General features: G+C 52.7%; 10 protein-coding genes across 10 annotated transcripts; 6 read left to right on the forward strand and 4 right to left on the reverse strand.

Moving 5' to 3' along the window:
* Nucleotides 1–356: 356 nt before the first annotated feature.
* On the forward strand, nucleotides 357–3676 carry CDC27 (anaphase-promoting complex subunit cdc27; the record flags this gene model as incomplete). Its single annotated transcript, XM_062881840.1, has 2 exons — nucleotides 357–3543; nucleotides 3602–3676. Exons 1-2 carry the CDS (start codon nucleotides 1171–1173, stop codon nucleotides 3674–3676), a joined length of 2448 nt encoding a protein of 815 aa, XP_062727972.1. The 5' UTR covers nucleotides 357–1170.
* Nucleotides 3677–4962: 1286 nt separating this feature from the next.
* HHF1_2 (Histone H4) lies at nucleotides 4963–5990 on the forward strand (the record flags this gene model as incomplete). Its single annotated transcript, XM_062873146.1, has 3 exons — nucleotides 4963–4972; nucleotides 5280–5417; nucleotides 5477–5990. The coding sequence occupies 3 exons, from the start codon at nucleotides 4963–4965 to the stop codon at nucleotides 5638–5640; spliced, it is 312 nt and encodes a 103-aa protein (XP_062727973.1). The 3' UTR covers nucleotides 5641–5990.
* Nucleotides 5991–6035: 45 nt separating this feature from the next.
* On the reverse strand, nucleotides 6036–6566 carry TRS20 (TRAPP subunit; the record flags this gene model as incomplete). The annotated part of the gene is made up of 1 exon (XM_062881839.1): nucleotides 6036–6566. One exon carries the CDS (start codon nucleotides 6564–6566, stop codon nucleotides 6036–6038), a length of 531 nt encoding a protein of 176 aa, XP_062727974.1.
* Nucleotides 6567–6957: 391 nt separating this feature from the next.
* Nucleotides 6958–7606, forward strand: QC761_702530 (uncharacterized protein). Its single transcript, XM_062881838.1, has 3 exons — nucleotides 6958–7078; nucleotides 7138–7367; nucleotides 7429–7606. Exons 1-3 carry the CDS (start codon nucleotides 7029–7031, stop codon nucleotides 7479–7481), a joined length of 333 nt encoding a protein of 110 aa, XP_062727975.1. The 5' UTR covers nucleotides 6958–7028; the 3' UTR covers nucleotides 7482–7606.
* A 204-nt stretch (nucleotides 7607–7810) lies between these two features.
* On the reverse strand, nucleotides 7811–8506 carry CBC2 (nuclear cap binding complex subunit; the record flags this gene model as incomplete). Its single annotated transcript, XM_062881837.1, has 3 exons — nucleotides 7811–8180; nucleotides 8242–8366; nucleotides 8441–8506. 3 exons carry the CDS (start codon nucleotides 8504–8506, stop codon nucleotides 7811–7813), a joined length of 561 nt encoding a protein of 186 aa, XP_062727976.1.
* Nucleotides 8507–8667: 161 nt separating this feature from the next.
* On the forward strand, nucleotides 8668–11684 carry NUP82 (Nucleoporin nup82; the record flags this gene model as incomplete). Its single annotated transcript, XM_062881836.1, has 2 exons — nucleotides 8668–9289; nucleotides 9354–11684. The coding sequence occupies exons 1-2, from the start codon at nucleotides 8954–8956 to the stop codon at nucleotides 11682–11684; spliced, it is 2667 nt and encodes an 888-aa protein (XP_062727977.1). The 5' UTR covers nucleotides 8668–8953.
* Nucleotides 11685–11950: 266 nt separating this feature from the next.
* Nucleotides 11951–12226, forward strand: QC761_0103780 (uncharacterized protein; the record flags this gene model as incomplete). Its single annotated transcript, XM_062873147.1, has 2 exons — nucleotides 11951–12043; nucleotides 12107–12226. 2 exons carry the CDS (start codon nucleotides 11951–11953, stop codon nucleotides 12224–12226), a joined length of 213 nt encoding a protein of 70 aa, XP_062727978.1.
* An 876-nt stretch (nucleotides 12227–13102) lies between these two features.
* On the forward strand, nucleotides 13103–14944 carry QC761_702500 (uncharacterized protein; the record flags this gene model as incomplete). The annotated part of the gene is made up of 2 exons (XM_062881835.1): nucleotides 13103–13223; nucleotides 13317–14944. The coding sequence occupies 2 exons, from the start codon at nucleotides 13103–13105 to the stop codon at nucleotides 14774–14776; spliced, it is 1581 nt and encodes a 526-aa protein (XP_062727979.1). The 3' UTR covers nucleotides 14777–14944.
* Nucleotides 14945–17827: 2883 nt separating this feature from the next.
* On the reverse strand, nucleotides 17828–21878 carry PIK1 (Phosphatidylinositol 4-kinase pik1alpha (PI4-kinase)(PtdIns-4-kinase)). The gene is made up of 5 exons (XM_062881834.1): nucleotides 21476–21878; nucleotides 21193–21379; nucleotides 18626–21131; nucleotides 18365–18569; nucleotides 17828–18303 (listed from the first exon to the last, which is right to left on the reverse strand). The coding sequence occupies exons 1-5, from the start codon at nucleotides 21553–21555 to the stop codon at nucleotides 18264–18266; spliced, it is 3018 nt and encodes a 1005-aa protein (XP_062727980.1). The 5' UTR covers nucleotides 21556–21878; the 3' UTR covers nucleotides 17828–18263.
* A 202-nt stretch (nucleotides 21879–22080) lies between these two features.
* Nucleotides 22081–25427, reverse strand: QC761_702480 (uncharacterized protein). The gene is made up of 4 exons (XM_062881833.1): nucleotides 24039–25427; nucleotides 23196–23904; nucleotides 22445–23134; nucleotides 22081–22385 (listed from the first exon to the last, which is right to left on the reverse strand). Exons 1-4 carry the CDS (start codon nucleotides 24404–24406, stop codon nucleotides 22314–22316), a joined length of 1839 nt encoding a protein of 612 aa, XP_062727981.1. The 5' UTR covers nucleotides 24407–25427; the 3' UTR covers nucleotides 22081–22313.
* Between the last annotated feature and the right edge of the window lie 851 nt (nucleotides 25428–26278).

Below are 26278 nucleotides of genomic sequence, written 5' to 3' on the forward strand. Positions count from 1 at the left end.
ACGAAAACTTCGAAGAAAAGCGTTCATTTACATTTGAAGACATATGTGGTCTTTTTGGGGAAATGCAAGCGACACACGGCAGCACTTTATGAGCGGTTAACGCTATGTAAGACGGCGCTCGTCGAAAGAAGCAGCTTCGACGTTGGAAATCACCAAGAACGACTTTCAGGGACCTATGACGGCATCGTGTGGCTAGTTTGGCCCTTGCACGCGACCTCGAAGTACCAGAGCGAGAATCTTAGCCAACTATGCATTTTCATGAAATTTGCTAGGCATAATTATTGGAGACCAACGGCTACGGCTAATTGACTCTGTAGTATTTTTACTTGCTTACAGTCGATAATGAATATGCATGCGGCGAGGAGGGGCTGGGAATGTGCAGAAGACATTGACAGCGGTTATGTTGTGGCTGGGTACGGGTGGCTAGAGAGGAGAGAACCCACCGGAAAGGTTGGGTTGCCCGGCAGGTCCAACCGCTGACGGCGCGTAGCCAATGAAGGCTGGTTGCCGCGCCCACCACAACATCGCGAGACCCCCATTCACTTTCTTGTGGTGCTTCCCTCGAGTTCACGGGCACAAGCAGGGTTGAGAAGACCAGCTTGGGGCTGGATGTGCTGGATGACGACAAGCAGCTCTTCATCATTCGAGCCACCGCCTTCCCTTTACGTTTTTGGAAGCCATGCTCTCGGGGGTCCCGATAGAATTTGACGACAGTCCCAGGTTGCTACGTCTTGCGGGCCCGCCATTGTTGCCTTGTTTTTTTTCTATTGCTCTGCGTCGCCATCACTAACCACACTTCGACACCGCACGAAGCTGGCGACGCTCTTTGGCTCGACATCAGGTATTCGATTATCTGTCGCGATACTCTTAGGAGGCCAATAATCTTTTACTTAAATCACAACAGCTGCATCGACCATCTCTTTCCCGACGCCGCCCTCCCTGCCTATCCATCAAAACACACCCCTCCAACGATTCTTTGTCGCCCACCCCTGGAAAACGTTTACGGCCAGCCTCTCGTTTGACCACCCGATCAAGGCTGCTTCATTCCACCAAGGTGCATCGACGAGGAGCAACGTCGTTTCTTGCGATTCCATGGATCAACGTAGCCGATAGCATCCCTCAATACTACCAGGTCGCATACCCCTATTCGGCGTCGCTGATCCTCACACGATGGCACCTAATAGCGCCACGGTCGCCACATTGCTAAGGCAAACAGTTCACTATCATCTTGACAACTTTGCCTATGACAGCGCCATATTCTTCGCCGAACGCCTGCAGGCCTACGACCCACGCTCCTCCGAATCAGCCTATCTACTATCCCTCTGCCATTTTCGCCTTGGCGATTCCAGATCGGCCTACGAAATCAGCAAGCCACCAGGCCTTCGAGGTGTACACTTGGGATGTGCCTTTATATTTGCGCAGGCCTGTTTTGACCTGGAGAAATACAAGGATGGAATCACAGCTCTGGAGAAGGCGAGGGCACTGTGGGCTACTAAATGCAGCATCGGAAAACACAGCGCTTCATCAAGATCTCCGTATCCCGACGGCGCGGCGTGCAGCTGTCTTTTAGGAAAGTTATATCGAGCATTGGACGACAAGAAGAAAGCGGTACCATGCTTCGAGGAAGCGTTGAAAGCCAACCCTTTGATGTGGGATGCCTTTACCGCGCTTTGCGATATGGGGGTCGACGTCAGGATACCAAATGTTTTCAGGTTTAATGAGCCGTTTGCGCGCAACTTCGACTTGGAAAACGGCACAGCAAGCGAACCGAACGGCCCCGAGCCCCTCCAAAGGAAGGCTGGCATACAATCAACCAGCGAGAGTGATCCATTTGACGCCCCCCGTCCTGCAACGTACCATATGGACCCTTCCAGAAACGACTTATTTACCGAACCTGCCCCTAATGACTTGATGGCCAAGTTTGCTGCGGCCCACTCGAGGTACAATGGCAATCAAGGAAGCAGGAATGGATCGGATGGAATGGAAACCCCAACTGGCTCTGCGCCGGTTGGTGCTCCTGAGCCTCAGGTATCACGATTAGGTCACCCGTCGGAACCACCACAGGCACCAAACCGTCGGACCCGTGGTGCCCAAGCAGTGGAACCTGCCATCTTCGAACCTCCACCAAGACTTGGTGGTTATCGTTTGGGTTCAAAGAGAAGAGAAAGAACCCAAGAACAAGCAGCAGATCCATCAACAGATAATTGGTCCAAACCTACCGCGATTTCATCAGTGACCGATAGAAAACGCACAGCATCGGGGCATCCAGTACAGCCACGTCCAGCCAATGGTGAGGAGCCACGGAGGAGTGCGAGACTGAATGTGTTGCCGAGACCACCTGCGTCGAGGGCGAACGCTGGTGCTACGGCTCTGGGGACCACGGCTACCCGAGAACTGAGGAAGGCTAGACCCCCTATTTCTAGGATAGGCCGCCCAGGGGCAGCCGTGGTTGGCAGGGTTGTTAGTGGCAATCGGAAGCCTATTGAGGAAAATGGAATGGATGTCGATCAGGCCGAAGCTCCGCGGTTTAAGGAACCGCCGCCGATGGTGCAAGCGCCACCGCCCAAGATGACGCTTGTTGAACCTGAGCCGGTCAAGATTGACGAAGCATTGAGATGGATTCTAGAGCTCTTGAAAAAGATGGCCACTGGATACCTCCTCTCATCACAATTCCGCTGCAAAGACGCGTTGGCGGCGTTTCTGTCGCTCCCTCGCAGCCACCAAGACACCCCATGGGTGTTGGCCCGGATGGGCAGGGCGCAATATGAGCAGGCAAATTATGCTGAAGCCGAAAAGCTATTCAGACGCCTCCGAATGCTAGCCCCTACTCGCCACGAGGACATGGAGGTATACTCAACAGTCCTCTGGCATCTCAGGAAGGAGACTGATCTATCGTTCCTGGCACACGAACTCGTCGACGCCGTATGGGATTCACCCTATGCCTGGTGCGCCTTGGGCAATGCGTGGTCCCTTGCTTGCGATCACGAGCAGGCGCTGCGTTGTTTCAAGCGTGCGATTCAGCTACACCCCAAATTCGCCTACGCGTACACACTCCAAGGACACGAGCACGTAGAGAATGAGGAATATGACAAGGCCCTTACGGCATATCGACAGGCTATTTCAGCCGACAAGCGGCATTACAATGCCTACTACGGAATCGGGAAGGTGTTTGAAAAGTTGGGCAATTGGGACAAGGCGCTGAGTCATTACAAGGCAGCTTTGGTTATCCACCCAGACCACGCTGTCTTGATTTGTTGCGTGGGAACTGTGCTGCAACGGCAGAAGCAGATCGGCCAGGCGCTTCCTTACTTCTCTCGGGCCGTCGAGCTGGCGCCACGGGCACCGGAAATCCGACACAAGAAAGCCCGGGCTCTCATGGCGACTGGTCAGTTCGAAGAAGCGCAGCAGGAGCTTTTGGTTCTGCGGGATCTTGCGCCGGACAAGGCGCAAGTACACTTTTTGCTTGGCAAACTGTCCAAGTTGCTCGGAGACAAGAAGTTGGCAGTGCGCCACTTCACCATTGCTCTGAGTCTAGATCCCAAGGTAAATTCTCTCCCAATCGTGCATTACTGAGAGCATGACACTGACAAATTTATTGCAGGCGAGTTCACAAATCAAACAGGAGATCGAGGGCCTGGAAGACGATGATTGCATAGAGGACTCGATGGTGCATTGAGTCTCACGAGTATTATGATGACGTTGGAACATGAAGTTATCCTGTCCTCCGAATCGAACGAAATATTGATGGAGTATCCAGTCCACCTCGTGAGCGTGTGGAAATCAACTGGAGCTCAGGGCAAGAGGAGTGAGTGTTTTCCCAAGGGGGGAGCGACTGTAGAGGGGGCATCGGTTTTTTCTTTCTTCATCACAGCAGGTCGGCATTGTTTTGCATGGCAATGGCGTTTCTGGAGGGCACAAGGTGTGTAACACCCAGGGTCGGGCTGGGCCTTTGGTTTTTTGTATGAGTAGTTCAGCATGCATTGTCCGGCATGTATAGGATGGAGTTGGCGGACATCAACAACACAATAAGCAAGACGGAAGGGCGGACTGGGAAATGGGCTGTAGAAAGGGTAGGGTGTACAAAAATGGATCATAATACAGGCATTAGGTTGGCTGACCTGACTGCCAGCTTGAAGATGGCAACCAGCGTGTCCTTCTATCCGAGATCACTTCGTGATGTGACGCGTGAGTACCTTGGTACCTCAAGAGTGGAAGACTCGGTTGAGGAGTCTAGCCGGCTGATTTGACAAAGTGTTGCCTCTCAGAGATGGAGCTGATGGACACCCTGTGGAAAATACAAATATGCAGCAGGCACCCGTTTTCCAGGCTTCCTCCCCTCTTTCTCTCTGTTCTTCATCAGTGTCGCGTTTTTTTGTTGGATCCGAAAAAGGAAATTCCAGATAATGAGGGGATCACCGACCCATGCACGGACCACCGCTGCATTGATTTTCTGGCTGATCTCGCTCTGATCCAAGGGGGAAAGAAGGGAAAGCACGGGCCATTTTTTGGCTCCAAAACGCACTGGCCGCAACCAAGCGCACCCAACGGCAACAAAAAGTTGGAATCACAGCGCGCATTTTTCTGGCAGCGATTGCGCCGCCAATTCACGGCTGGGTTTTGCACATCAAAAGTGGGTGATTTTTTCCCTTTACCCAAAAAATCTGGCCACACACCCCCCTGTCTCCCAACCTGAAAAAGGTTTAGTGCCCTTTTTTGGTGTCCTGCCCTGCTGCGCAAAGTGAATCAGTGATTGTGAGGTGCTCCCGTGTGTGGTTCTCCGCCTGCGGCTTTGGAAGTTACCTGCTGTATTTATTTCCCAACTCTCCCTCTCTCTCACTTTTGCCAACTTCTCACTTTACTGCTTCATCCATCAATCGCTGTTAGTATCGTCGATTTACATATCGTCGATTTCTTCATCAACAAGTATCCATCTCAACTACTTTTTAACAAACCTTCATCAAGATGACTGGCCGTAAGTTACATCCGCGATTTCGTTTTTCGATTTTGGTTGGATGGTGATTATCCGTCGCCGTCGTCGCTGCTGCAAGTAGGTGGTGGTGGTGGTGATGATGAGTGGTGATCCGGTCGGCTTGGTGGTTTGAGGTGGGGTAACCGACGCGTCTTCTGTTCCATGCAACGCGTCGATTACCACCACGACTGCCTTCCAATACCACCAAGCCTTCTCATCACTGTCATCATCGTCGTCGACGACTTCATAAGCATCATCGTCATTGTCATCGCCATCGTTCATCATCCATCATGTCACTAACAATCAACAGGTGGAAAGGGTGGCAAGGGTCTCGGCAAGGGCGGTGCCAAGCGTCACAGAAAGATTCTTCGTGACAACATCCAGGGCATCACCAAGCCCGCTATCCGCCGTCTTGCTCGTCGTGGTGGTGTCAAGCGTATTTCTGCTAGTATGTTCCCTTCTCTTCCACACACTTCTCCCATCACCCATACTGACCAGTTATCCCAGTGATCTACGAGGAGACCCGTGGCGTCCTCAAGTCCTTCCTCGAGGGTGTCATTCGTGACGCCGTCACCTACACCGAGCACGCCAAGCGCAAGACCGTCACCTCTCTCGACGTTGTCTACGCCCTCAAGCGCCAAGGCCGCACTCTCTACGGTTTCGGTGGTTAAACACCTCCGCCGATCACCTATTGATAATCAAAGCGTGTTTTCTCTTTATTCGCGGTCGGTTTTTTCACAACATATTTGGCATGATGGACACACAACCAGATCAGGGATGGTGGTTATAAGCTCTGTGTTTTTTGTTCAGGCTGGCGTTTATGGAATACTCGGGAGGGAGGGGGGAAACATTCATGGCGATGGATGATTTGCAATACCAGGCAGAAGAACGAATGAACATAATACCCTACTTTTGTGTTTAGACCTGAAATGTGATGTGATGTGATGATATTATGGTGTTTTTGGGTATCTAACAACCCTGTCCTCCAACAACGAACGTGTATGTGATCATTCGCGTCTTGGGGGTATCTGACTGTCCTCTTCTACCGTCGCGTAATCCTCACTGTCTAAAGATACTTCCTCCCCGCCGCCGCAACCCTCTGCCTAAAAACCGGACTCCTAATCTCCATATTCGGCGCCTTGTAAAACGGGCTCATGACCGCCTTGACATAATTCTCGTACACCTCCCCCATAAAATTCTTGATGGCCTCCTCCGTCTGGGGAGACGTAGGATTCGCCCCGACAGAAGTAGAGTTCACCCTCGACGAGGCGGCCGCCTGCGCCGTGTTGGCCTCCCCGTTGGCGGCGGGGACAGAAGTGGTGGGCTGGTGAAGTAGCAGAAATTTGACGTTGGAGGCGGTGACGAAGGCGGAGATGTAGTTTTGGAAGAACTTGTCGATTACTTTTAGGTAGAGGCCTGGCTGGGTCCACTGGAGCTCCTCGACGATATCGAGGGAGGAGTGGAGGATGAACTGGTTGAGGTGGCGGGCTTGGTCAGTGAAGCGGGGGTGGCCGTCGCCGCCGGATTTGGAGGTGCCGAATTCGTGTTCGAAGAGGGGGGTGTCGAGGGGGGAGAGGATGGCGAAGTAGTAGGACATCTTTTCGAGCTCTGTCTAGTAGGAGATATCGGGGGATAGAGGGGAGTGGTTGCGCCGGGATCGTTCGCCGTGTGGGGGTTTGGTATGTTGATTTCGTGTGGATGTGTTCAGTCGGAATCGATAGTCTTCATCATCGGCCGATCAGGGGCTGGGTATCAGTCAAGCGTATTGTAGATTCTTGGATGTTGGAGATAGCTTCAGCATTTCATCGATAAGCCGGACAGGACAGCTCCAGAAGGTCACCCATCCCAGGCGCTAGCGCTGCAAGGCGGCAGCTGGGAGTGGGTCGCGGGGTGCCCCATAAATCAATCAACGGGGCGCTCGGCGCCCAGTGATTGGCCTGCCGCCGGCGAGCCACGATTTTTTGGAAAAGAGGCCCGCCGCCGACAAAGTCCCGAGCGGTTTGAACGTCCGAGTCTCTCCAACCCCCCCCTCCCCAACCCCAGCAGACAAACGGTCAACATGTTTGGGGCCTTCAGAGCGACGAATTCCCTGAGCGGGGGTCTTCTATGGTAATACAGAACTATCCACCGAGAAATATGTCACGGGCAACGGGCTGACGCAAAAACAGGAAGATCCCATGGCGCCTCTCCCCCACGCAAAAGTACCGCCAACGACAGAGGCTAAAGGCCGTCGATAACGTCGTCGAGACACTGAGCACGGCGCTGGCAAAGAAGGGCGAGACGGTCAAGTCGTTGGAGCGGTGGAAGGCCGAGATGCCTACCGAGGCTGAGATGCTGGCGAAGGACAAGTACACCATTTTCGACCGGAAAGAGAAGAGATACCGCAAGGGCATTCACAGTACGTGGGATTTATACAGGATTTGGGTAAGGCTGGTATTGGCGGCTAACATGGACTCTAGAACTCCCCAAGTGGACTCGCGTGTCGCAAAGACTCAACCCACCTGGTTTCTAAACCAGAGACGATGGGCGTAGGCTTGGACATGTATATCCTGTGTATTATACCAAATGAAATCCAAGGCGTTTATGATGGGATTTGATAGAACAAAATCGATATTCTAAACTACACTTGATGTTTAATCACAAAGGTCCAGACAGGAGCCCGGGCTCCGTGGTGATTGATCAGGATTCACATCAGCTATACAGCCTTCTAATAGTCGGCCAATGCAGGCCTGGAAGTAACACATTATGTCTGTCGTACGTGGAAAAATCATTCTTTGATGTTTCCAGGGTATCAAGTTCCGATCAGTTGGCCAGCGCAACCAGTCAACAATCTTAGCCCACCTATCTCAGCCGTCCGTCATCAACAAAGTCCCTGCCTTCACGCTCCCGCGCAATAGCGCGGCCGAGGCCACCGCGACCTTCATCGTAATCTTCGCGGTACTCGTCACGCACCTGTCCTCCCGACTTTCCGCGGCCATACTGTCGACCCTCCTCGAAACCAGGATCCAGATCCGTTCTAATGATACGTTCGTCCAGCTTGGTTCCTCCAATATACTTCATACAATCCAGCGCATCCTGATGTGTGTAGTACTCAACAAAGCAGAACCCACACGGCGTCTTGTTGAATCTGTCGAGCCCCATGACCAATCGCTTGATTTCGCCACATTTGCTGAAAAGCTCGTACACTTGCTCCTCGGTGGTGAAGAAGGACCTAAACAACAGTCAGCCTTGTAGACCTCGGGAGGCTTCGCGTCGAGAGAGGGGGGACTTGCAGGTTGCCCACATAAAGAGTGGTGGCATTCTTCAATGGGTCGTCGTCCTCCCGGTTCTCGGGGTGCATGCCTGCTGTGTCGTCATCGCCATCACGTTGGTCCTTGTCGAATCGTCTTCGCTTGTGCTGTACAGTAGTTGCAGTGGTTAGATGCCATGTCTTTGCGGAAGTCGAAGCTAAAGTCAGACGAGGGAACTCACTCTGGCGTTGTTAAAGTAGGCGCTTGGGCGGTCAAGACGGTCTACTGTGGCGCGTACTCCTCTCATCTTGATGGGTATAATTTTCGTGATAAATGTTTGTTGAAAGTTGAACCGTTGCCTCAGCCTGTCGCATCTGTCAGCGACTTTCAATTCTAGGTGGGCCCCTGCGGCAGCGCACCAGACAGGGGTGGGTCCAGTGATAGCATTGCCAAGACACCTGTGCCTGCCACAAAATCAAAAGCTAGCGAGCTGGCCGGGCGACGCCAGAGGAACGCGCTAAGAGAACCAGCAGCTCCTTTGAAGAGCTTCCATTTCCAGCCATCTCGAACAAATCAGCCCTGCTTCTTTTTTTGCTGTATACTTTGGGCACTGCCAACTGTTTGATCACATCACACCCTGACGCATCGTGCCAGTCCTCACTCTTTCCGCGATATCGATTTCGATTTGACGACAGTTTGGACAAAGCAAAACCTTGCAATCGCAACACTACCACGCCCTGCGCTGGCAGCGAACATGCCCAGAGTCAAAAGCTTCGCACCCAGTTGGCTGAATGAGCCCAGCCCAGGCCATAAGCTCTTTGAGCCCTCCAGCGACGAAACGAAAACCTCTTCTTTGGCATATAACAAGAAACCGAAGCCAGGCCCCCGGAGAGCTATTGCGCATCGAGGAACTGAAGTTTTTGTGGCTGTGGGGAAGCAGATAAGATGGGGAGATTTGGTCGACCTGAAGGAATCTTGGGAGACCAAGCAGGCGCATACGGGTGGTGTTCGCTTCAAGAAGGAACCAAACGACTTTGAGGTCTACGATGAGGAGGCTGCAAACGGACATTCTGGTCCAGAGGGGTACAGGGTAAGCAGTCGTGCCGGTCCTGGCGTCGTCGGTGTAGCTCTGTTGCTAATCATCTGTCGCATAGATCATCAAAACACCCGTTGCCGAAGACATTCGCCAGCTGGTCATGTCCCCAAACAACGACTTTCTCGCCGTCTTGACGTCTCACACTGTTCACATTTGCATTCTTCCCGACTCGACCCATCTCAACGCCCGCGATTCGACTCCTTTCAAGCCCAAGTTTTATACGCTCGGGCCTACTACTCACGTCACTTCTCGATCGGCCGTCGTCTCGGCAATCTGGCATCCGTTGGGTGTTAATGGCACAGCGCTGGTCACTGTTACCGAGGATGCTGTCGTGCGGATCTGGGAGTTGTCAGCCACTGACCGCTGGAGCTTTGACGCCGCCACCTTGGCTGTCGACCTCAAAAGGCTGGCAGATGGAACCTGTGTGGATCAGGACTTTAGTGCCTCTGTATCAGCGACGAACAAGGCGTTCTCGCCTGATTCTTTTGACATGGAAGTCGCGGCAGCATGCTTCCCAGCTAGAAACTCCGGTGGCTGGTCGCCAATGACTCTGTGGATTGCTATGACGGGAGGCGACGTGTACGCCCTGTGCCCTCTTCTTCCCAAGCGTTGGGCTCCGCCTCCAACACTTATTCCTTCCCTGTCAGTATCGATTGTCTCCAGAGTAGCGACTACGGAGGATAGCCCAGATGCCACATATGAGGATCGTCTTTTGGCCCAGCAGCAGCTGCAGTGGATGTCTGATCTGGACAATCAAGAGCCAAAGATTGTGGAAGCTCCCGGTGGAAATGGCGAGGTGGAAGTTTACAGCCGGCCAGCTCGTCCGGGAATTGTTCCAAAATTACAGGGACCTTTCGACTTTGACCTAAACCCCGAGGACGAGCAGGACGATGAGGTTGAACTAAAAGACATCTACGTCGTTGGAGAGAAGCCAAATATGTCGGATCTGATGATGGGAGAAGATGAGGAGCTGCTCATGGATGAAGAGGGGGAGAATGGGCTGTCCCTCTCCGTCGTTTGTCTGCTGTCTACCAGTGGCCAGGTTAAAATCTGCCTGGCAGCCGAAGGGGTGGAAGCTGAGTGGTTGCCCTCAAAAGTTAAGAGCAAGCTGAGGCCATCTTCTGCGACCCCCAGAACACAAAGCCTGCTCACTTTTCAGACATTCGACACTGTCAAGCCCGCAGAACTTACGCCCGACAGTTGGCCCATGTTTAGCGAGGATGCCACTTCCAAGTATTCTTTTTACGTGACCAACCCTGTCGGCATCACTCTTGTCAACCTGGAACCTTGGGTTTCACGCCTCGAAAGTGAGCTCTCGGGCGAGTCGGAAGCTGGCGCAGATTTTCGCATTGATGTGTTGGTTCAGAGTCATAGCTCAGAGCGGGAGCGAGTGTTTACTCAGCCTCGAGGGCTTAATGTGCTTTCAGCGCCTGTTGTTATTCGCGACCAAGACATTGGTCACCTTCTGCTCTCATCCACTCATAATCAGCCCATCGCCATCTTTTTCGACACGCCAGAGCTTGAGCTCGTGCATGTTGCAAGAGACTCGCCGATTGTCCATGAGCAATTGGAAATTCCCGAGCCAGAAGTGGTGTGGCACCCCCGGCCTGTTTTCCATCCCTCGGATGTGCTGGTTAGCAACAAAAACGCCGTGTCGGCGTGGGTTGATCTTCTCAAGACGGGTCGGAGAAGACCGTTGCTTCAGCAGGAGATCAGGTTGTCCATGGCGACGCTTGAAGTGTTCACGGAGGGTCACAAGGTAGCTAGCAACGAGGTGTTTGAGATCCAGAACGCGGTAGCGGAACTGTTCAGGAAGTGCGAAGCGCTTCAGTTTGAACTCAGAGACCAGCTGATCAAGGCAGGGGAGGTCAAGAAGAGAATTGATACGATCACGGGCGATGACCTAGGAGAGGAAGACGACGATCCTATTTCGATCAACGAGCTCACCAGGTCACGCATTGATCAAGCGCAGAGACGCCAGGAGGAATTGGCCAGCAGGATGGAAAGGATCAAGAAGAAGCTCGGCCGCGCCACGACTCGCGACCTGAGCGACAAGGAGAAGGCTTGGGTGGAGGAGGTGAAGGGCTTTGAGAATAGCATCTTTGGATCCGAAGTCGATACCTCGCCCATTGACTCCAAGACCAGACAGCCCTGGAAGCGGTTCGAAGAGATTAAGGAGCTCAGCGACTCGCTTCTGGCGCAGGCCGAGCGGCTGCAACGGAAACAGGGAGAGGCGTCTGAAAACGGGCCCGCCTCGCCGGCGCCTAGCGTGAGGATCCCGGCGGATATCCGCAAGGCGAAGATGGCACAAGTCATGAGCTTGTTGGATAGGGAGTCGATGATGGTAGATGCCGTGAAGGATCGGCTTGAGAGATTGACGGTTGGGTGAAGGGCTCATGCAGGCAAAAAAACGTGCTGTTAGATGATACTAGGTAGCCTAATACAACAATCAATTGTTACGCCAAGGGGTGACAGGGCACCATCCCCGGCATTGTGAAGGGCAATCGGCTTCTGAATCCTTCGGTACAAGCATAAAATGTCACGTATATGCTCAAGCAGCCCTACAATGCCGGGAAGGACGGATCTTGACATTTTGCTCGGCATCAAAACTGAAGCTGAGGTGCGACGATCGTGAACGATTGGACGGGAATTGTTATGATGTGGAGGCTGATGCGGGTGTTCCTGGTTGGTGGCTTGCTTGCCAATTGGACTTGGGACACGGATAATTATATCCAATTGTATCATACTGTAAGTCAATCCCAAGAATTTGGAATTATACAGACTGTGTTGACTCTTGGCTTGGATGGTCAGAATGAGGCTTGGGGGGCAGATCGATATCACTCACTCTTTCGGCGAGCTCGGACACCGCTCTTCGGCATCTTATCGGTCTCTTCACCGCCGGTCAACGCCTGCATCTGCCACAGCGGTTAGGGCTGTAAATCACAGAGCAGATATCGATGTGATGGAACGCCTCGAACGAATTTCTCAATGGCACACAAATTTCACATTGTCTTCGCAGTCCGGGTCCACCAAGGTACACAGCATCTCAGTCAGATGTGATATGATCAAGCCGATCGCCAAAAGGTGCGGACCGTGGTTGTATCACACACATAGAGCATAAAACGGCTTCATCTTTGCCATCGACATGGCAACACAATAACAATGTCTGCGTCCGTGGCTTTGGATGGATGGTTGAAATACAACAAAGCAATGGTATCCGGCCGGACACACAACGTCAAGTGACTACCCATTCTGGTTTCGTGCGAGACAAGAACGGTGTCTAACCGATGGGTACGCTTGTAGTACCTAAGGTATGCCGGCTGCTCATCTTGGTATTTCTCCTCTTTCCCTCATCCACTCTTTTGCCGGGCGACTGAGCCGCTCAACGACTTCTATATTGACGGCATTGGCATGCAGTGTATCTGCTCACCGCGTGGCTGTTATGTTCTTATCCCGGGGCATCCGTATAGTTTGGTACGCTTCGGAAACCCCCAGTTTTCTGTCCTGTCACCTACATATGCATCACCCGGGCATGCAAAGTCCGCCTCGTTTTCCACTCGTCCTCGAGAGTCCAGACACACGGCTCTGTTTCTGTCACCCCCCCTCTCCATTTCCCGAAGGGCCTCATGCCTTGTCACGGGTGGCCCCTCTTGAGGAAGCACAAACGTTGCCGGTGTGAGACGTTGAGCTTTCTACAAACAGGTATAAGTATGTAGCCCATCCCTACCTTCGTCCAGTCTTTCTTTCTGGACTTTGAGACTTCAGTCATATCATCACCAGCTCGTCTACCCGGGGTTGGATTACCCAATGCTAGTACCCTCTTATTACTTTGACTCTGCCCAGAAAACACCTACCCGGCACCATCTCAGCTCGAGCATGGCTCCCATGGCTCCTCCGCCAGCAATTGACTTGCGTTCTCAGGTTATTGGTACGTTTACTCACCGCTATATGTCCTACATCGAAGCCAAGCCGTTCCCTGCAGGTTTGTCAGTCTCAGCCACTAATATGGTCTCCTCCCCAGAAAACTGCAAGTTCTTCAGTCGTCAGGATGCGGATATCTCGTTGGTCACGGCGCTGGAACCTCTGGGCAAGTTCAAGGCCCTGGTCCTGAGAGTCGAGCAGGGCGAGCGGGAGGTCCTCATGTCCGAACTCGCACCTTCTCTCCAAGAGGCCATCCACGGCCTTCACCTCAAGTCTGCCACGGCTGTGCAGAACTACATATCTACCAATGGATACGTCTTTGCCGCCAGCCTCAAGAAGAAGCGGAGCCTCAAGCCCTCGAGTGACGACAGCGAGGACGGAAGCGACAGCGACACTGCCTCTGTTTCTTCGACTGTGACGGTTGACCAGTCCCCTTCCACCACCTACGAGGAGGAGTCCTTCTCAGACAACGAGACCGTCTCCGTCACCTCGACTGGTCTGCTCAAGAAGCGCGCCAAGGGTAAACCAGCCACGATTCCCAACCCATACACCCAAGCACCCCCCAAATCCCAACCCGCCCGCCGCTCTCGCTCCCGTTCCCGGTCCCCCGCCCGATCTCGCTCCCGCTCAAGGTCATCTGATGAATCCTCCGAAAACGAGCTCGACTCGGACGTACAAACGGTTGTCCCCCTCGTCAACCGCCGCCCCCCTTTCTTCAACGGCAATGGGTTCTCCCAACGTGTGCGCTGCGTCCCGCCGCGCGGGTTCCAACCCATGATGGCTCCTCCCCCTCCCCCTCCCCCCCCAGGACCACCCAACCCCCAAGCAGGGCCGCCGTTGGGCTGGATGATGGGACACCCCCATTCTTACATCACACCCACCCCCCCTGCGGTCCCTACCACCAAATCTAACGTCCCTCCCCGCCTTAATGGTACCAATCCCACACCTCATCGACCTAGCGGTCCGCCCCAGCACGACATCCTCCTGCACATCCACTGGCGCCACCACGGCGAGCAACGCACCCTCGAGCAAGGCCCCCTTTCCGTTTGTTCGCTCCAGGACACAGCCCTCGCCTACGTCAGACGCTCTCCGGCGTCGTTCTCCAACGTGACAACGGCGGATAAATCCCCTGCTCGCCTCTGGCATTTACGGGCAACGGTTGTCAGCGTCCAGGTTGATGGGGAGGACTACGATTTGAGAAACTACCCCGGGGATGACCTGACACGGTTTATCTCTGCGTTGGGGCCGAAGGGGGTGGTGAGGTTCGAGGTTGAGGTTGTGTCGATGGGGGGTGAGGGTAACCAGGGACAACAGCAGGGGCAGGGGCAGGGGGGCAATTTGCCCGGGATTAGGGCTGTGATGGGGGGTGGGAAGAATGGGAATGGGAACGGGGGGATGAATATGTGTTCTTGGCCTATGCCGATGGGGATGGGGATGCCGATGCCGATGCCGGGGGGGATGCCGGTGATGCATATGGGTGCTGCTGCTCCGCCGCCTCCTCCCCCTCCTCCCCCTCCGCCGCCGCCGCCGAGTGCGGGGACTGGGCAGAGGGAGGAGTAGAGTAGGGCTGGGGATCATAGGATGTGATGATTGGGGGGAGGGGTGGGCGGATTGGGGAGTGGTTGTCTAGGGCGGACATGGCACAGCAGGACGGTAAGGCTACGGCCGAGATGTGGGCTGCTGCAGGACGGGAGGACAAATGTCATGATATGCAGGTAAGGAACCGGGCGTTTCTACTGTTGTTTTCTCGCTTGGGGTTTTTCCTTTGATGGTTTGGTTCTCGTGTCATGGTCATATGATGACCGTGTCATCGGCGCATGACACTAAACAAAAACACACTGGGAAAAAAAAAAAAACATGTATCTCTCCTTGGTATAAGTGAGCGTCTTAGTTTCTGAGGGGTTTTCTGGCTTATCAACAACACGTTTTCTTTCTTGGTCTCTGTTTCTTTTTGGGGCATGGGGTTACGGTACGGTATAGGGTACGGTACGTTTGGGGGGGCAGGTTAAAAAGACTAGGGTAAGGAAGGGAAAAGGAAGCACTCCGAGATGTTTGTTACCACGTTTAATTTTCATTACTGTCTGTCTGGTGGCCATGACTGGAGTTGTTACGAAATGCAACCACAACGAAACGCAGCTGTAGGTACCTAATGTTATCACACTGATGGAACAAACCTTCAGTAACCAGACTATCTGCTTCCCGCCCTATCTCCATGTGTTGGATATCATTAGCTCTTCCGGTCCCGTCATCTCGAGATGATCTACACACACCAATGCAAGGCAAATCATCACCATATTCATGCTCATATCCGCCTCTCGGCCGGGTACTCACTCCGCCCTACCTCCTACATCCCAGCCAATGTTTTGATCTTGGATGCTGTGACAAAGTGACACAACAACGGGGTCTCTACTGCAGAAGAACAAGTTCGTCTCTCTCTGTGGGGGTAGCACTACATGATCAGTTTACAGCATATTCAGGCGTGGCAACATGAGATATAAAGTGCTTCTAGAATAAAAATGTGAAGTGGCATGATTTGTAATTGTCGTACTGCAGGTGCTTTTTGAGAGAAAACAGACCTACTTAGTCGCATACGGCTAATGTGTTGTGCTTACCTTACTTGCATATGGTATGTTGATGGTCACGGTGACGGGCAGGATGCCGTGCGAGTACCGGTCAGTAGTGTAGATTTAATCTATTTGGTAGATCTGCGGGAGTGAAAGAAGTGAGGTTGAAATCCGGTTTGGTGTTTTAGTTTGGGGTTACATGACAACACTACCAACAAAATGACGAGACCTGTCCTGGTGGTTCGTCTTTGTCGAAGAACTAGGAGTTTCAAGGAGTCAATGGGGATGGTACCTTCCTCCCATCTCTTCCACGGAGAAGTTATTCCGGGTTTGTTTCTCCGTGGAAACACCCAACCCGTCCCATCCATATATCGCGCAGATCAAAGGTATACAGGGCGAGACTCGAGGTAACCTCAAGCTTCCACCTCCACCTACCACAAAAGTCACGATATCTTCCTAAAATAATTGCCTGCCAGTAAAGCCTCACTCTGTTCACCTTTGGGCGTAGCTAGTGCAAGCTAGCCCGCCCTTCCGCCGATCAGGCTTGATTTTGCCACCACTGTGATACCTTTCCGTCGTGACCTCGCAGAAGAAGACGCATATGACAGAGTACTATCTCTTAAACATGGTCCTCAATCAAGTCCTGTGATTGAGGACTTTGCAAAAGTGCACATTCAGGGCGCACAGAAACCGTATCTTAGCCAAAGGCTTTAACCCAGCTGCGGATCACGTCGAAGTGAGGTGATTCACAGAACTGGCGGTCTGGGTGTATTAGACCTATCATGCTTCGAGTTCATCACTCCTTCTATCGAATCCTATCAAGACGAAGCAGAGCGGCATCAAACACACCGCCCCTAAGCCGCCCTTTGTCACGAGGACACCAAAACGCCAAGACGTCGTGATGGCTTCAACTTTCTCCCTACCAAGAAACCAACAGCAAGGTACCCACCCACATTTCTTCCCGTCCTAATAACATGACCTAGCTTGTCTACCGTCCCCCGAGAATACACTGCCGCCAAACCAAGTGAGACACTCCCCGCCCTGCTACTACTCCAACTACATGTCCCGTCTGTAGATCTATCACCTGCTTTCTTCAACAGCCCAGCCGATAAAACTCGGGCAGCCAATATGCATGTTTAGGGGCGCCCACTCCCGACTGCACCCACACTCCCCGAACCCATACTCATCAGAGGTTCCAGGCGCCCATACGAACAATCCCTTTTTGGGAGACAGCGTTACCCGATGATCTGACCCTGTTTCTGCACGGTATCTTTCCCTTACACCACACCCCTTTTACCTCTTCTTCCCAGTTTCTAGACATTAATGTCATCCAAAAAAAGAAAGAAATCATGATTGCCCCTGCGTCCCCAGGTCGTCCAATGGTTTCCATCTTTGGCACCACCAACCACTTGCACCAATTAGGTGTATCGTTCATCACTTACACCATACATCGGGCACTTCACACCACTTAGTTAGACCTTTCACTTACACCACTCACTCACACCATTCTTCCACCTTTACCCGCACCACCAACAAAAGTACTTCCCACCATCACATCACCACAAATTTAACACAGCACAAAACCAATGTGCTCAATAGCCGTTATCCGATCTGCATAAAAATCTTCCCCTTCCATCACGCCCACGATTGCAACCCCATTCCCGGATTCTCCCACATAGCAGCCTCCCCGAAACCGGCAAGAATCTGCAACATTTCAAGGCTGACGGCAGCCTTGCGGGATGATCATCACACCCTAAACCAACGACTATCGTCTGAGCACGTCGTAGTAAAAAAAGAAAAAAAAATGAAGACTGCAAACTACTGGGAATATGGGGCCTGAAAAAAACAGTGAAGAGTATTCTTCAAAAGTGCCTTACCTAGTCAGTAAGTGTCCGGAAATGGCTGACCATGACCACCAATGTCATACGGCAACTCTATGAAACTGAGTTCCCTCTTCTGCGTTTCTCTCACCTTGATAAGAAAACATCCTTCCTACATTTGAACAAGGGAACAAAATCTTCAGTATAACCAGCATATCTTCACACAGTCGGCGTCAACATCCCTTCTTCTCATTCATTAACACCAACTACCCATCACAACTATCTATATCCACAGCCCCCATCCCCTTTAACAACCTTTAACCCCCATCTTCCAACACCGAAAAAACCATGGGAATCTTGCCACGTATAACCGCCAAACTTTCCAACTTTTCAAATACATCACGCCCCCTTTCCCCATATCTACAATCAAACAGTCATCATCCCTTTTATATGAAAATAAAAAACGCCGTCCAAGATATGCTGGCTGTGCTGCTTCCTTGCTTTTTGTTTGTAAAAATATGTGTGTCTTTGTGTGACCGCCTCCCCCCACCCAACACCAGAAACCATCTTGTAAAAAAGAGAAAAAAAACCACGCTCCTATTAACCCCCTCTGCACTCCCCCACCCACCTGTCTTGTCATTGTCCTTACTCTACCTCGCCCGCTCAGTAGATTCCCTGTGTTCTATATTGAAAGGTATCATAACTATTTTGCACCTTTCGTGTCAGTATATTATAGACGATGTAAGGGTGGCAGCAAAACTCACAGCCTTGTGTAATAACTCCCCAACGACTTCCCAATCAAATCCGTCTCAACAAACTGCTCCGCCTCATCCGCGCTCAGCTGCAGCTGAAACCTCTGCCTCAATGCTGCCGTGACCTGCGTGACGCCCGCTCCATAACAAGGCATCTTGCTCTCCCGCCCCATCATGCTGACCAGGTCGATGATATTATCCGCTGATCGTCGAAGAGCTATTGCCCACTTGTTAACATCACCTATCGTCACGATATCCCAATAGAAAACTCACCCTGAAAAGCCTGCTTGCAAAGCTTCTTAAAATCCTCATAATCAGCCGACCCAACACCCCCCAGCACATCCACATACTCATACGTAAACTTGAACGGCGCCGCCTCAAACCCAACCGACCCCGGTGAGTTCGACAGCATGAACCCAAAGTCGATGTGAATAATGTGCCCCTCGTTGTCAATCAGCACGTTCCCGTTGTGCCTGTCCTTGAGCTGGAGCACATAAGAAATAACGCTGTACGCCGCCAGCGATCTCTTGAAAGCGTCCACGCCAGCCTTGTACCCCTCGCTGTCAGGCTTGCCAAACACTTTCACGAAATGGTCCTTGAGCGTGGCGATCCTCCTCCTTGGGTTCTGCCCCGACTCGATCGACGCCATCGTCAGGCTGCGCTTGATGGAGTGAAGGGATACGCCGTTGGCAATCGTCTCGATCAAGCCAGATGATTCTCCCGTCACCAGGATCCGCATGAGCTTCACCCACACCGGCACCCCAGCATCCACCCAGATCTTGTGGCAGACTCGAATCAACTGGCACGCAAACGCCTCCTGCCTCAAGTCAGAGCCTGTCTTGATAATGACGCTCATAAGGTCCCAGTTCTTCATCCATCCGTACGGCGAAGACTTGCGGATCCGCTCCTTCTTCACCTCCCACGCCTCTCCAAAGACCGCCGCGCTGGGATCGTCACGGTCACCCTTGCGCTGAAGACCACCCGTCTTGATGTCATTTTCCATCCTGTCAATACCGGCATTGGCGTTGATATTTGCTGGTTCAGGGCCGGCACTGCCTTCGTTTTCCATGTCTGTTGTTCCATTGGCGTTATTATTGCTGGTCGCAGCAGCGGAGCCCACCTCGCCCTTGGCTATGATGGTGTCAAACGTTGGTCCATGGCCGTCATCCAGATCAAAGCTCTGCTCCTCCAGACTCTGCATGCTTGCAATGATCTTGGCGCGGATGGCCGCTACTTCTTGTTTTGGACGCTTCCCGCTGGTTGCGTCCAGCTGGGCCAGCATCTGAGATGCCGTTCGCATATGAATAGCCAGTGCCGAAAAGTCAGGCTGATCGACAGAGTTGTTTCGCGGGTTGCTGATAGTCAAAGTACGGCTTCTAGCCGGAGGACTAGGTGACCCAGAGATACTAGTGTGGATAGAGTGTCGAGGCGTTGTCTTGTTGTCTACAGCCCCAGAAACAGCGATATTTGGGTTGCCAACCCGGAGCGACTGAGTTCTTGGCAATGGCGGTACAGGGCCAAATAGATCGTCATCTGAGGGCTTGAGCATAGGCGAAGCCCCCAGATCTCCAGAAGCTGGCTCGAAAACGCTATCCACCACTGGCTCGGCCGGTGGTGTCCGGGAAACGGCAGGTATGCTAGGGGCATCAGATAAATCGAATATTCTTTTCCTCGTCCCCTGCTCGGCCAGTAGAGTCGTAAGCAGCCTCTGGTTATCCTGGGTGTCAGGATCAAAGGTAAAATCGTCCCTCAGAATTTCCACCATGAGTAGATACGGCACTTTTTCAGCACTGTTAAGAACTGTTGCCTCGGCCGGGTTCAACCGGACTATTCTGTGGTGGCGGCTTTTCGATGGTGAGCCGTCTACTAGAGTAGGCGGGCACAACACTGGGATATCAACCTCGGCAGGCAAGTCCCTGGCGATCAAGGCAAGCTCGGCGCGCAGAGCACTCAGACGAGCCGGCTTAGGCACAATCACCAAGCGGTTCGAGATATCCTCCAATGCTGTCAAGAAAGCTGTCTGGCAGCGAAAGTAGTTTTGTCTCAAGAGCCGTATTTTTTGCTCATTGGTCATCTCAGCTTGGTTCAGCATGGTCTTGACGCTGTGCGAATGTTTCCTAGACATGTCGTGCGGTCGTAGGCCAGCTGTCAGGGGCGTGGTGGGTCTGGTAACGATACGAGGTCGAGAATCAGGTAGCGGTAAGGATGCCGAGCTGATGCGTGCTTCAAGGCTGAGATTTTCCAGACTTTCAACTGGAGCAGGCCGGCTTGGTTCTGGCAATGGTGCCTCTGCTACGCTCCCAGACGTACCGGGTCTTGACGGTTTGGTCCTGTGTTTTTTGGGCGAGTTGTTCTGGGAAGTGGGCTGAACCTTGACGTCTGGGGCGCTTGCTATGCGACTCTCCTTTGCGCGTTTGGACCTGCTACTCCCGGCCGTCACAGTATGCGCTCTAGCAGGCACATTCTTATTCTGAATCTGAGGAGCAGCGGCGACTGGCTCGGCGATGCTTTCGATAACAGGGCGTGGTCTTCTCGCTTGCGCAACAGCAAGGGGTCCCGCCCAGCCAGGCAACATGGGCAAAGCAATGCTCGCCAACACGAAGCTCCCCAAGACAGTCACCGGCAGTGCATTTTCCACAATCTTTTCCTGTCTTCTAACGTCTGATACCCCAAACACTATGTGTTGCACCTTGTTGTAGACTCGGCGGCAAGTACTGAAAGCCTCGGTTTGCGGATTCGATGAGAGGTCATGGAGGTAAGTTTGAAACAACCAAAAGGTCTAGCCACGATGGTCAGTATACCGAGGTTTGCGGTACATATGCTGAACCAAAGAAACGAACCAGGAGCGCTGCTGTCACCGACTCCTCGCATAGGTCCAGGAGGAATTCCTCCAGAGCCATGGACTCATTGTCGACGCTTATAATAAGATGGCACAGTTGCGGCAGGAAGAACTCGATGTCCTCGTAGGGAAATTGGCGAAGCTTGTTGCACAACACATAGTGAATGCCTATGTGGTCGGCATATCGTCTGCAGAGGTGGGAGGCAAGCGGTCAGCGGTCCGTGACTTTTTTGTATTTGTAACAGCTGTCCTGTCCTATGCGCTGGACGCTAGGAGTAACATACGAGAGGTACGACACCGAGAGGAAAGGATTCTGGTTAAAGACATCGCTCTCGAGAAACCGCTGCAGCAAGTCCCAAGACATTGGTTGGGTGGTGTGCGTATGGTAGGTAAGGATGTTTGCGAAGGACCGGTTCACGCGTTTACGGCGCGGGGGACGAACAGCGGGCAGCGGGCAGCGGGCCTGGCACTCGGGCAACACGGGGAAACAGGGCGGCGGCGGGCACTCGGTTCGGTGGCAGAGGACGAGACGAGATCAGACGGCGGGGAGACAGCATGCTCTGCTCTCGCTCAGTTAGAGTCGGGGTTTGACGTCACGTTGGGATAGAGGTATCAGTTGTAGCATGGCTGCCAGACAAAAGAATAGGTAGCTAACTTGGCAAAAGATGGAGATGTCGGTGATGTCGAAGCTTTCCGACACGACGCTGAGGACAACCGATCCAAAAGCTCCATTTGGCCAATTCCAGGGGCTCCAGGGAGCTGCCCCACCTGCCGACGCTCCGGCTCGGCATTTTCCCTGCACCTTCTTTATACGGAGGCTCAACCTTCCCGATGAAGACGGGAGTCGAAAACATATAAAGGCTTTCCCGGCCGTTCTAAAACTATAAACCGGGAGCATGGTTTCAATGAAATCTTCTTCTCATTTAGTCTGGCTACTGCCTCCCTGAACACGTCACTATCGACAACCCCAACCCTAGCTTTCAATACTCTGTCTCTTACAGCAATCTATCTACGTCTACGTCACTGTTTCTCAAGGGGTGGGATCCATGGCTCGGCCTCTGCCGTATTCAACATTAAGAGTTATTTACAATCATCCTTATATACAACAAATACGTCAGTGTATCACCACACCGACTGCCTCCTCGGACGTTGCCATTGGCCTTGTCTTTTTCTCTTCTTTTTTGGTCTGACTCTCTGTAATTAACTGTTAGCTCATGTTCACTTCTCAAGCAGTCCAGCCTCAAGCAACTCACCTTGTACTTCACTCTCTCGCTACCATCAGGCATCTGGACAATCTCATGCTGAATATGGTATCCAAACGCGGGCAGCACCTTTGCCCAAATCAGCCAGTATGCCGTCCCGATCGCCAACAGACTCGTACCCAACGTGGGTACAACGTAGTACGGCAATCTCTCCGTCGTGAACACCTGGTTCGGAATGAACGTCGCCGCCTGCACAAACAGCAACGACACCGTCCAGAAAATCGTCAACAAGGGCGAGCTCCGGAAGGTAGTCCTCTGCTCCGCCCACCGCTCCGAGGGCGTAAAATTCAGGTACACCAGCCCAACAGCAAGAAGGATCTTGATCCAGTTCGAGCTGTACACGAAGACGTTGGTGACAAAGGTGTACACGTCTGATGTCTGCGAGGCAAGGATGAAGACTGTTGTCACAATCCAGTGGAGAAAGATGGCACCGGATGGAGCATTGAACGGCCAGTCACTCGCCCAGAACCGTGACCATGGCAAGACACCCTCTTTGGCCAACTCCTGCTTCACACGAGGCATGGCGAACGACTGGGCAAACACGTTGCCCAGCGAGGAAAACCCGATAAACAACGGCAAAACCCTCTGAACGAAGACGCTCTTCCCCCAGACGTTCTCGAAAAACTGAGCAGCGACTACCACTCTCGAATTGGCCATCTGATCTTTCGTCATGGCAGAAAACTGATTCAACCGTGTTAGTCCCCCTTTTGGATACAAAACAAACCAACAAGGATATGCTCACATAAGCAATATTCGCCAACACATACAACACCGTAACGATACTGATCGCAATGGGCGCCGCTCTCCTCAACGTTGTCGGCGCATTCCTCACCTCGGTCAACACATAGTTTGCATTCTCCCACCCTCCATACGAGTATAGCACCTGCAACAGCCCCAACGCATACCCCGCCGCTGTCTGCGCCATTGGCGGACCAGTATCCAGCGTCCTCGCATTCGCAGTCTCCATTTCCGGGCCATTGAAACTCGAAAAGTTACTCGGCTCCGGCCTCGGACTGGCCGTCTTTCCCGCCAATGCCGCAAAACCAGTGCAGACTAACAGACTCAGCAACACCAACTTGAAGGCCCCCAACCCGTTGCTGAGCCAGATACCCCATCTCGGGGCAAAAGCGTGGATGAGACAGACGACCGTGATGGCTGCAACGGCGATACCTCGGGTGAGCCATTGGCGCTCGTCTTCGGAGACGTTGATGTTGGGCTGGAGCTGCTGGCTTCGGAGGTATTCCTCATTGCCGCTGCTGCCTTTGGCGGCGCGGAGAAGGTAGGAGCTGAAGGAAATCGAGTTGGCGGTGGAGATGGCGAAGAAGACGAACTGCACGGCGAAGATGCAGGTTGCCAAGTATCTTGGCCGTTGGTAGACGCGCTCGAGGTAGACTTTTTCGCCGCCGGAGCGGGGGAGGGCGGTGCCGTATTCTAGGTAGACGAAGAGGCTGGGTTAGAGAGGGGTTAGTATTTGACTGCTGAGAGGAGAGGTAAGTGAGCTTTGGTGGTGTTTGATCATACCCGCTATAAACACGTCAGTCATCGTCGCAAAAAGGGGATCTATAAGAGGGCAGGCAGTACACACCAAAAAGTCATAATACCCCCCAGCACCCAAAATAGCAACGTCATCCCCACGCTGTTGATACTGAGGATGATACTACTTGGCGTGCTGAAGATGCCGGCGCCCACCACCCGGTTGATGATTAGGAAAGCGGTCGACCATGTCCCTAGCTTGCGTTCTTCTGGGTAAACAAAGTCGTGGTAATCATCGGAGGAATTGTCGTCGCTGGGACCACCGCGGCTGCCACCGTGGCCGTTTCCACCGGGGGAGGAGAGACCATTGCTGTAGATTGTGCCGCGGTAGGTGTCTAATTCGAGACCGTTGGGGGATTGGGAGCCGTCGATTCGGTCTTTGGAGGTGATGGGCTGGGTGAAGATCTCTGGTTCTTGCATTGTGGCTGGACTGGCTGAATTCCTCACCACACACCGAGTGGTGAAGTGGAAGGGAAAGGGGCTGAGCTGAGCCGAGCTGCTGGGGGATCAAGATTGGTGATAAGATTGGGGTGCAAGTAGTGCTCGGTGAACGAGTTGATATATTCGGTAGCCTGCCTGGCCTCTCACTCACTCCCACGTAGGGTGAGTGGTGATGAGGCTGGGTGGTTTAGTGGTTGGAAATATGGGTTGGGTGAATCTGCCTGTGTGGTGGTGCTGTGTAGAGATGAGCTGGGATCTGGGTCAAGTACACCGTGAGACAAGTGGGCTGAGACAGGTTGTGTCTATCGGCGCTTGTTTCTTTCTGCCTAGATCGCTAACAAAACTGACGTCAAGTTGCTGGTGTAGTTCGATCCGTCTCTTCTCAATCGAGTCCTCGGTCAAGCAACGAGCCTCACTTTCATCATCCTCTGGCTGTGCTGTGGTGTGTGTGCCGGGTATCCGTACCCGCATTCAGTGGCGCGTCCTTCTTGCCCCGTCCTGCAGCAACAAAAGTACAAGATGCGATAAGTCTTCGGTTCTTCAAATGGCGGTATCCAAAATGGGAATTATCTTGTCAAAATTCGCTGACAAGGCAGATTTTGTACATTGAAAAGAAAGACAGGTCGTTGAAAGTGAAAATGAAAATATAGGAGAGAGAGAGAAGGCGAATTGATTGATGAGAGGTTCAGCTAGACTAAACCCAGCTCCCCGGTCATGCTCGAAATCCAGCCAAGCCAAGCCTTCCCGCTGGCTGCGCTCCTCTTGTCGGTTTTTTATCACTATTATCATGCTTTTGGGTTGGTTGCAGCAGAGGGGACCGCCAGCGAGACGCAGCCAATGATGGACCCTTGTCGACAATTTTTGGATTCTTACCTCTTGGGTGCTTGATGCGACGCTGGCCTTCCCACGAGATGCATGACTTTTTGGGAGTTTGTGGAAATGGAACCCAGAGGTTTGGGCCGTGCCATGTTTGTGATCTGACAGGAGTGTGGAATTTGACTTTGATTGCGGTGATAAGGTGAGTTTTGGAATTTGATGTTTTGTCAATGAGTGAGTGTGAATGGATTCAATTCAAAACTCCCAAGTGTAATTACAGCCGCTGCTAGACCCCTACTGAAACATCCCAACGGCGTCCAAGCACGCTCGGGTCATCTCTCCCCGCCTCTCATCTCAGCTCCAGCCTTATCTTCAACTTACTCCTTTTTTCAAAATATATTATCTTCAGTGTGCATATAAAAATCCCATGTCTTATGCAACCATCCGTTCTTCCATCCCGGAAAATCAGTACCATTATTTGTGCCCCTCCATGCCACCATGCCACCTCAAAACTCACCTCACCTCGACAGGGCCACCACATGGCTCGCTTAACATTTTCTTATTGTTCGTCCCCTCCTCCCCAGCTGTTAAGATTGATCGGCGCGCGCCTCCTCGCGGTGGTGCTCCTCGCCCATAGTGGGGCCGCAGGAAAGGACCAGTAACCAGGAACCCAACAACGCTGGTGGCCTGAGACAAAAGTCCTATCATCAAGCACAAGCACGTAGACGAAATTCATGAACTTCTGGATTTGGGCCAGGATCATGATCGACCAGAACTGCTGGTCAAAGAAGTTCCAGGCTGTGGAACGTCTGGTTATCGAAGAGGAAAGAAACACTTGCTACCGTCGGGCGGGCAGGCGGGGCGCTCCCGGGCGGGACACTCGCCCGTAATGAGCCAGTTCAAAATCTGGGGAAGAACCCTTGCCCCACTTTTCTCCTCTCAGGCTTTTCGGCTGGTGTTGGTTTTGTTGACCGAGGAGTTTGAAATACTGCAGAACACCGCCTCATCTTCTGGAAGTCGGTAACTGAGTTTGGT

Source organism: Podospora bellae-mahoneyi, chromosome 7 (genome assembly GCF_035222275.1).
Source record: "Podospora bellae-mahoneyi strain CBS 112042 chromosome 7, whole genome shotgun sequence".
Classification (NCBI taxonomy): domain Eukaryota; kingdom Fungi; phylum Ascomycota; class Sordariomycetes; order Sordariales; family Podosporaceae; genus Podospora; species Podospora bellae-mahoneyi.